The 10,509-nt window shown below is 40.8% G+C and overlaps 1 protein-coding gene across 1 annotated transcript; it reads left to right on the forward strand.

Annotated features, from left to right (window-relative positions):
* The first annotated feature begins 1,051 nt into the window (after window positions 1–1,051).
* On the forward strand, window positions 1,052–2,242 carry LOC149389556 (uncharacterized). Its single transcript, XM_089622664.1, has one exon. The coding sequence runs from the start codon at window positions 1,052–1,054 to the stop codon at window positions 2,240–2,242; it is 1,191 nt and encodes a 396-aa protein (XP_089478790.1).
* Window positions 2,243–10,509: the final 8,267 nt, after the last annotated feature.

Raw genomic sequence — 10,509 nt, forward strand, 5'->3', positions numbered from 1 at the left:
CTTCAGCCCTGACGAGGAGTGTGGATCGATGAACACGTGTCTTCGGCCAGAAGGTTCCATCTCGCCTATAAATAGAAGAGGAGACGATAATTTTCGACACGCGCAAGCTTCCAATCCCAGTTCTCAAATCAATTATATTTTGTATTCATATATTTACAGTCTCGAGCTCGTCATCCTGAGTTCGACTTCTCGTCCTATTTGTAATTTTCTGCCCGAAAAATAAAGAATATTAATATTTTCCTCATATTATTATAGCTTTTATTTCCATATTGTTTCTTATACGACGTCTTTCTAAACCCATAAAAATAAATATCGTATTTTGAAATTTCTTTATTTGTGATTGTCGATCAATAAAAAAATCGACATCAACAATTTGGCGCCGTCTGTGGGAAAACTCAGAAAGACCAACCTCGAAAGAAGCAGTTCGTAAAAAAAAATTATTATCATGTCTTCCACTCCGACTCATTACGAATCCGGAGAGGAGATCCCTCCGAGGATCAGGGCAATCCTGGATATGCTGACCAAAAAAATAGACGAGCAAGCTGAGACCAACCGTGCTCTTAATGACCGGTTGAATACTCTATCGACTCCTCAAAACACCTCGGACCCTCAGGTGGGATCCGGAGATATGACCGTTTCGGAATATGCTCGTCAAGTAGCCTCGGTTGCGCAAACGAGCCGGGCTCTCCCTCCCGAAGTCCGTCTGGATTTCTCTGGGATATAGATTGACCAAGGAACAGACCAGTCTCCCAGCACAAGCTTTCAGCTTGGGGGGACTGCTAGCGAAGTCGCGGCTGAAGTCACGATCGACCATTCCGGTCTCCATCCGCCTCCCCTTGAGGGAGCGTCATCCGGGTCCTTCCCGACTAATGCAGGACCTCGCCCTTCGGCGACCTATCAAACGTTCATCCCACAGCGTTTTGGTGGGATGAATCAGACCCGTCATAGCCCGGTAGGTGCGACCGCGGTCACTCCTGCACATACGGGACATCGCCTTTTTCACGGGGGCGAACCCAGCATGACCGAGCTAGACCGATTTAAGGAATCAATAATGGCCGAACTGAGAGCTGTTCGCTCAGAATTTCACTCTGCAACCAGCTCGGCCCCCGAGATAGATCGTCTCGTTGAAGAAACAAGGAGGACTCCATTCGCCAGAAATATCACTGAAGTGCAGCTAAGAGATACCGGAAAGGTTCGCCTTCCGCGGTATAGTGGCACTTCAAGTCCGAAAGCTTTTATCTTGTCCTTTAGAGTCACAATGGGACGGGTTATGCTCGCAGAGAGAGAACTTGAGGCAGGGTACTGCCAACTATTCGCTGAAAGCATGTCTGGGTCCGCTTTAGAGTGGTTCTCCAAACTCGAGCCGAACTCCATCGATAGTTTCGACAAACTATCGGCTGCATTCCTGAAACACTATTCGATGTTCGTGGAGGACGATCTGACCATAGCAGACTTATGGGGAATCCAGCAGAGAGAGAACGAATCCTTGAAGGATTTCACCCGTTACAAGGACGTACTCTCGAAAATCTCTAACGTATGCCACGAATCTGCCATAACCTCTCTAAGGAACGGATTAAGGCACGACTCAAAGCTGAAACTAGAGATGACTGTTAACCGTCCCCTCACATTAGAGGATGCAATTCACAAAGCCGCGAATTATGCAAAAGCTGAAGAAGAATCTGCTTCCTACGAGAGGCAACGCGCGGCTGAAAAGAAACCGCCCTCTAATACTTGGGTAAGGCCTGCAAATGTTGGGGGCAACCCTCGTAGGATCAATCCCCACGACGCTACACCTCATGCCAGAAAGCAACACGCCCCTCCTAATTACACATTCAATGTCGATGATGACATTAAGGAGGGAGGTCCCCTGGCAAAGAAATGTACACGAGACCCCAATGCGTATTGCAGTTTCCACAAAGCTAACGGCCACGACACGGTTAATTGTGAAACCATGCGTAAGGCTCTAGCAGAAAAATATGCAAAATGGGAACTGAAAGACGTTGATCTAAGACCCCCGCCAAAGAAGAAGGTCTATAATAACAACAACAGAGGAAGGGGCAACCCCTCCCCCAAGAGAGCAAGACCCGATGAGGAAGGGAAACCAAATTCCCCACCGATTGTCGCAAAACACAGGGTTGACTTCATAATGGACGGCTCAAAGTTTTGCAACGGAACGGTTAACTCAATCAAAGCACATCAACGTCAGTTAAGTAACCAAACCACCAGAGTCAGACTAGAATAAGATGTTCAAATTGTTGTCAATGGTGCCCACAAGAAGAGTTGTAGTCTTTATTTTGTACATTTGATGTAATAAAGTATCACGAAGACTCTTGCTTGTAATTGCTTATTCATTAATAAAAAGTTGAAACGTTCATTCATTCCTCCTTGTCTGTTTGAAGCTTTATGATAAAACATTAGTCTTTAGTCCATAAACAAACTTAACAACTTACGAAGAGACAAATGTAGATTTGCATGAACAAACTCTTCGTAGTTTGCTTAAAACGATATATTCGCAATCTAAGGGTCAAATGACTATTGACCTCAGTACGATTGTTAGGAGAATCTATGATGTCTGGTTATGGAGCATTGAGAGTTGGAGACTCTATAGTTCTTCTAGGTATCTTCCGAATGTACTGAATTGGCCAGTGCACTTCTAGAGACAAAATAGGAACAAACCATTTAACCTCTTATGTCTCGAAGTCACTACCTATGAATTGCATCGTTCTTACCTTAATCCTGAAATAAGACATGCCATTTCATAGCTTACGTATTCTCATTTGAGAAAGTCAGAGTTCGGACTCACTATGTGATTCCGAACATGACCTATTGGTGAAGTACTAAGTTATGAAGATGTCATGAGTAACTTTGTGAAGTTCTCATAGATATGGGATTCATATACAAGATTGCTGAAATGCAATGTATATCACCTCATGCTTTGTTCCTTGGAATGTGAATAAATGAACTGGTCAGTGTCCAAATTGAGTCTTGACTCTTTTGGATGAAACAATGTGACTTGTTAGATCCTCGTCTATACATTGTTTCTAACTTATTCACAAGCGACAAAGGAGTTGAGGAAATAACAGCTAGAAGGGTAAAATGGTAATTTCGTAAATCCGGACTAGCTGATGATATTCATGAAGGGTAAACATAGATAATATTCAGTGGATCCGCTCATCATAATTTAGTTGAATTCTTGAGTAGAAAATAAATTCATTTGAACCGAGAGATTTTCAGTGTCAACTCTTTAGTGGAGTCAGTTGACATTAAGCTAAACTTGGAAAAGGTTTGTGAACTTTTGAGTCCAAGTGTTTAGCTCAAGCTTTGTTCATTTGGTTCCATGAGGTCACTGTCACAAATCACATCGAGTAGTAATAGTTAAACTAGAAGCTAAGTCAAAACAAAAACGAGACAAGTTTTACGAAAATTTTCAAAAGGGTATTTTTATCTTTTAAGACATAGGATGAAATGAATGTCAATAATTTTTTTTTGACATGACATGCATCACTCGGCCAATATTAGTTTTATTGGGCCTTGTGGATTAATTTCATTTCATAAGAATTTTATTGAAAATTCTTAATTGGCATTTTTCATGTTATCATGAACAAATGGAAAAGCTTCTAGAAGCCTTTTCTAGATGATGTTGGGCGCCTACTACCCAAGGGAAAAGAGAGAATATTTTGTGCATAAATGTATCAAGATACTTGCCAAAAGAAAAAGAGGAAACAAATTTCCCATCCATGCATAAGGGAATTTCGGCCAAGAGAGTCAAAGGCAAGGCAAGGAACAAAAAAGGAAACAAATCCAAGCCTTCTAGAAGGCTGTCTTGGCCGTGTGACTCATGAGGGAATAAGGCAAAATTTGCACATGTGCTTGCTCTTTGTCTAGGTTAGTAAAATCGTTTTACTTGTCAAAAGAAAATTTTTAAAATTCCGCCGCTTACCGAAGCGTTAAACTTTTTATTAAACCCTAGATCAATTCCAACAAATGGTATCAGAGCTATGGTCAAAGATATGCATGTACATGTAATTAAAATTATGAGCTTGAAAATCGTTTTCGAAAGTTTACTAATTTTGTGATAAGTTAGAATTGTTTTCTTAGATTTTTTTAAATTTATTGCTCTTGCCTTTAAATTAAAAATCATGTTGTTTTTCTATGAGTTTGAGATGTTATTAAAACACATTAGAATCAGTTCTAAAAGTTTTTAATTTTTTATATTAAAAACCGTGTTTTAAGTTTGAGAAAATTTCGAGTAAATTTTGTGACTAGTTATATTGTCTTGCTAGTTTCTTTTATTTGCTTGAATCGTTTTATGCTTGTTGTTATTCCTTTTATACCATGTTATTACCATGTTAATAAAACCTCAAATAAAAGCCTTAACAACTTCCTAAAACGTTCCGTTACACTCGATTCTTTTTCGCACTATAAGACCGAATTTTAATTATTTCTGTTTTCTTCGAGCTGGGGTAAAACCCGCAGTAAAAGTGGCATAACTCTCTGCTCATAATTCGAAATTTAATGATTCTTGAATCAAATTAAAGGTCTGTTCCGAAAGGACATCGGAGCTGCCAGTTATGGCGATTTTACTCAGTGGTGCGCGGCTGTTCCGAAATTCCAGTTTTTTAGAAATCCGGATTTTCAGCCCCACTACCATGAGTTATAGAACTCTAATGAGAAAATTTTCTTGAGAAAAAATGTTTCGAGTGAGTTGAAGTTCACACTTCCCTCATGCACTTTCCCGAATAGAAAATAGGAAAAGATCCGAGTATGTACCTTGTGCCTTTATGCACTAACACTGCTCTGAACATGAAAATCTAGGATTCTTTTATAGTTGTCCACTCTATCGCTCTATAACTAGGAAATCCGTTTCCGAACTTATAAGAGTCGATGTACCAACTCCAAAAACTAAGTGTGATGGTTATACTTGGTGTTTGTAACCCACGATCCCCAACACTAATGAAAGAAGCAATTAACGTGAGACTAAGAGCCGCTCTAGTGGCCCTTTCTTAAATGGGAGTACTGAAGGCGTTTTTGCTTCGATCATTGCTCAATGAGCTACGTCCGAGAGTGAGACGATGATGACAAGGCCTCCCCTTGGGGGATTGTTTTTCAAAGTTGACATTTTGGACTAAGTGGTTGGTTTCACACTTAGGCTCAATCTCTAGTAATCCTCCCTTGAGGCTCTGCGAAAGGATGTGAGTGATTAAACCAATTTAAAAGGTGGCTATTCAAAGTTGGTGTATTGACATCTTGGCTAAGCATTAATGATGTGTCATTTACTTATAAATGAAGATTTTTTGCGGCCTTCTCTTGAGGGAGTAAATTATCGTTTGGTTTATAACACTTTTGGATTTTATCAAATGTTAAAAACTTAAATCCTAAACCAAAGACTAATCATAAACTTGTTTCAACTCTTATAGGCAAAATGTCTCTCAACCTTCTCTCAACCATTATTTCCTCGAATAAACTCGAAGGCGACAATTACGTCGACTGGAAACGTAACCTCGACATAGTCCTTACTGTCGACAAGCACAAATGGGTTCTCACCACCCCTGTCCTCAAACGAATGAAGATTCGATACAAGAGGAAAAAGACGGCCTTGCAATGTCTATGAGATTGCGAGGTGCTATATTTTAGCATCAATGAACAATGTCTTGCAACAACAACATCGTGATTTCGAGACTGCCACTGATATGCTCTATAATCTCTATGTGATGTTTGGAGGGCAAGGACGTCAAGCTAGGCAACAAGCGGTCCGAGAGTTTATGAACTGTCGCATGAAGGGTGTGACTCCCGTTAGAGATCATATGATGCTGATCATTAGCTATCTAAACAAAATGGAGATCATTTGATCTGAGATTGATGGGGAGACTAAAATAGACATGATCGTGGAAACTCTCCCCGAGTCTTTTGATACCTTCAAGCTGAACTACTCCATGAACAAGCTAGAGTACACTGTTACCGAGCTTATGAAGGAGCTTCAAACCGCTGAGGGACTCACTATGAAAAAGAGGGCTCAAGGAGAGGTACATGCTACTGCCTCCACCTCTGGATCTAAGAAGAGACCTCGCAAGGCCGAGAAGAAGAACCAACCTAAGGTTCAAATGAAGAAGAAGGCGCCAAAGGCTCCGAAGGTGGACAAGTCTAACGACAAGTGCCACCACTGCAATGAGCCTGGTCACTGGCGTAGGAACTGTCCTGCCTACCTCAAAACCAAAGTAAAATGTATTGTACTTATTACTGAAGCTTGTTTAGTAGCTGATAATGTATCATCGTGGATTATTAACTCCGCTGCTACTAACCATATTTGTTGCTCCTTAACTGGTTTTAGGAAAAGCAAAAGCTTAGAGGATGGCGACTTCTGCTTCAAGTGGGGTGATGGGAGCGTGGTGTCTGCGAAGGCTGTGGGATCCGTGACGCTATCTTTTGAAGATCGCACTTTAAATTTGAATAATGTTTATTATGTTCCTTACTTTGGGAAAAACTTAATATTTGTTGCTCAATATTTCGAGCAAGATTATTATTTAAAGTTTATAAAGAATGGAATTCGTATTTCTTTTTCAAATTCTTTTGTCACTGATGCATGTATGAAGAATGGTCTTTTTTATATTTATCCCACTCAACCTTCTCTTTTAGACACCGAAATAGATAACGATCTTATTAGGGAGCCAAAGAGGATCAAACTTTCTGAATCCTCCGATCTAACAAAATCAACATACCTATGGCACTTAAGACTTGGTCATATGAGTCTAGATAGGATTAAGAGACTTGTGAGGGATGATCCACTCCAAGCCTCTGCAATAGGTTCACTACCTACTTGGGAATCCTGCATATAAGGAAAAATGACTAAGCGACCTTTCTCCGATAAGGGTCGAAGAGCCACTGAGTTGCTGGAACTAGTACATTCTGATGTATGTGGTCCGCACCAGCAACAGGCACGCGGAGGATACGAATACTTCGTTACCTTCACCGATGATTACTCGCGATATGGTTTTGTCTATTTGCTCAAACACAAATCCGAGACCTTTAACATATTTAAGGTCTTTAGGGCTTTAGTGGAAAAGCAAACTGGCAAAGTGATCAAAACCCTTCGATCTGATCGAGGTGGTGAGTATATGTCTGGAGAGTTCGATGAATTTCTTAAAGAAGAAGGTATCACTTCTCAGCTTACTGCACCTGGCACACCCCAACAAAACGGAGTATCAGAGAGAAGAAATCGAACTCTTATGGAGATGGTTAGATCAATGATGAGTTACTCATCACTCCCTCTTTCCTTTTGGGGATATGCCCTCGAAACAGCCGCTTACATTCTGAACCAAGTTTCGTCCAAAAAGGTTCCTGGTACTCCTAATGAACGATGGACTGGCCGTAGGGTAAATCTTGGCCGCATCAAAATTTGGGGTTGCCCTGCACACGTGCTGAGGCAAAAGACTAGCAAGTTGGCTAGTAGGTCAGAATTGTGTCTGTTCGTTGGATATCCAAAGGAAACCAAATGTTTTACTTTCTATAGTCCCGAGGACGATAAGACTTTCGTTAACACGAATGCTCGTTTCCTTGAGGAGGACTTTATGAAGGATGCAAAACCTAGAAGCAAAATTGTGCTTGAAGAAAAGTTGGGTGAGAAAGCTTCTACCTCATCTGTAAGAACTGTTCTTACCCCAACTGAAACACAACCTAACTCTTTAGAATCTTGTCAAGTAGTACTTCAACGTAGTGGGAGGGCTACTCAAAAGCCTGAAAGGTACATGTCCTATAGAGACTCTCTCGTAGCCGTCTCTGACATGGATGACCCTGTTTCCTATAGCCAAGCAATGGCTTGTTCTTAATCAAACCTTTGGCTTGACGCCATGAAAGCTGAAATGCACTCGATGTATGTCAACAAAGTCTGGAAACTTGTAGACCTTCCTGAAGGGATTAAACCCGTAGGGTGTAAGTGGATATACAAGAAGAAAAGGGGTCCGGATGGGAACGTCGAGACGTTCAAAGCACGACTTGTGGCTAAGGGTTATACCCAACAAGAAAGGATTGACTATGAAGAAACCTTCACGCCAGTCGCGATGCTTAAATCCATCCGCATACTCCAATCCATAGCTGCAGCTCTCGACTATGAGATCAGGCAAGTGAATGTCAAGACAGCCTTCTTGAATGGCAATCTTGACGAGCGCATTTACATGGCTCAACCAGACGATTTCGTGGAAAAGGTCAAGAGACCAAGGTTTGTGAGTTACTTAAGTCCATTTATGGACTAAAGCAAGCATCTAGGTCATGGAACATTAGATTCGATGAAACTGTGAAAAGCTTCGGCTTTGAACAGTCAATAGATGAGCCTTGTGTTTACAAGTTAATACACGAAGGCAAAGTTGTGTTTCTAGTACTGTATGTCGATGATATATTACTCATAGGTAACGATGTGGGTAAATGATCTGAGGTTAAGGTCTGGCTATCAAAGCAATTCAACATGAAGGATCTAAGAGAAGCCGCGTACATTCTGGGGATCCAAATCTTTCGAGATCGGAAAAACCGGACCTTGTCGCTCTCTCAAGCATCTTATATTGATAAGGTAATGGATCGCTTCTCGATGCAAGACTCCAAGAAGGGCCAAACACCCTTTAGGCATAGAGTCTCACTCTCTAAGGACCAGTCTCCCAAGACTGCACAAGGGATTGAAGACATGAGGAAAATTCCTTACGCCTCTGCCGTAGGAAGCCTCATGTATGCTATGCTTTGCACTAGACCTGATATATGTTTCGCCGTTGGCGTAGTTAACCGTTTCCAATCCAACCCTGGACCCGAGCACTGGATTGCTGTTAAGCATGTCCTTAAGTATCTTCGAAGAACTAGGAACTTGATGCTTACATACTCAGGTACTGACCTGACTATGACGGGATATGCCGACTCCGATTTTCAAGCGGATAAGGATTCCAGGAAATCCACTTCGGGATCTGTGTTCATCCTTAATGGTGGAGCTGTTGTGTGGAGGAGTATTAAGCACTCTTGCATTGCTGACTCCACAATGGAAGCAGAATATGTGGCTGCTTGTGAAGCATCCAAAGAGGTTGTATGGCTTAGAAAATTCCTTAAGTATTTGGAAGTTGTTCCAAACATCGACGAGCCCATGACTCTTTATTGTGATAATAGTGCGGCTATCGCTAACTCAAAGGAACCTCGAACCCATAAGCGCTCTAAACATATTGAGAGAAAATACCATTTTATTCGAGAGATCGTGCAACGCGGAGACGTGGAAGTGAAGAAGATCTCAACGGTGGACAACCTAGCAGATCCATTCACCAAGGCCCTAGCGAACAAGGTCTTCAACCAACATCGAGATGGATTAACCATGAAGGACTACACACATCTTCTTTTAGTCAAGTGGGAGTCTGTTGTTAATGGTGCCCACAAGAAGAGTTGTAGTCTTTATTTTGTACATTTGATGTAATAAAGTCTCACGAAGACTCTTTCTTGTAATTGCTTATTCATTAATAAAAAGTTGAAACGTTCATTCATTCCTCCTTGTCTGTTTGAAGCTTTATGATAAAACATTAGTCTTTAGTCCATAAACAAACTTAACAACTTACGAAGAGACAAATGTAGATTTGCATGAACAAACTCTTCGTAGTTTACTTAAAACGATATATTCGCAATCTAATGGTCAAAGGACTATTGACCTCAGTACGATTGTTAAGAGAATCTATGATGTCTGGTTATGGAGCATTGAGAGTTGGAGACTCTATAGTTCTTCTAGGTATCTTCCGAATGTACTGAATTGGCCAGTGCACTTCTGAGACAAATAAGAACAAACCATTTAACCTCTTATGTCTCGAAGTCACTACGTATGAATTGCATCGTGCTTACCTTAATCCTGAAATGAGACATGCCATTTCATAGCTTACGTATTCTCATTTGAGAAAGTCAGAGTTCGGACTCACTATGTGATTCCGAACAGGACCAATTGGTGAAGTACTAAGTTATGAAGATGTCATGAGTAACTTTGTGAAGTTCTCATAGATATGGAATTCATATACAAGATTGCTTAAATGCAATGTATATCACCTCATGCTTTGTTCCTTGGAATGTGAATAAATGAACTGGTCAGTGTCCAAATTGAGTCTTGACTCTTTTGGATGAAACAATGTGACTTGTTAGCTCCTCGTCAATACATTGTTTCTAACTTATTCACACGCGACAAAGGAGTTGAGGAAATAACAGCTAGAAGGGTAAAATGGTAATTTTGTAAATCCCGACTAGCTGATGATATTCATGAAGGGTAAACATAGATAATATTCAGTGGATCCGCTCATCATAATTTAGTTGAATTCTTGAGTAGAAAATAAATTCATTTGAACCGAGAGATTTTCAGTGTCAACTCTTTAGTGGAGTCAGTTGACATTAAGCTAAACTTGGAAAAAGATTTGTGAACTTTTGAGTCCAAGTGTTTAGCTCAAGCTTTGTTCATTTGGATCCATGAGGTCACTGTCACAAATCACATCGAGTAGGAATAGTTAAACTAGAAGC

This window comes from Urtica dioica, chromosome 8, assembly GCF_054948205.1.
Source record: "Urtica dioica subsp. dioica isolate 48M chromosome 8, U.dioica_male_clone48M_v1_H2, whole genome shotgun sequence".
NCBI classification, from domain to species: domain Eukaryota; kingdom Viridiplantae; phylum Streptophyta; class Magnoliopsida; order Rosales; family Urticaceae; genus Urtica; species Urtica dioica.

Coding starts and splice junctions, on each gene's coding strand:
- LOC149389556 (XM_089622664.1), top strand. CDS start 1,052: ATGGCCGAACTGAGAGCTGTTCGCTCAGAATTTCACTCTGCAACCAGC.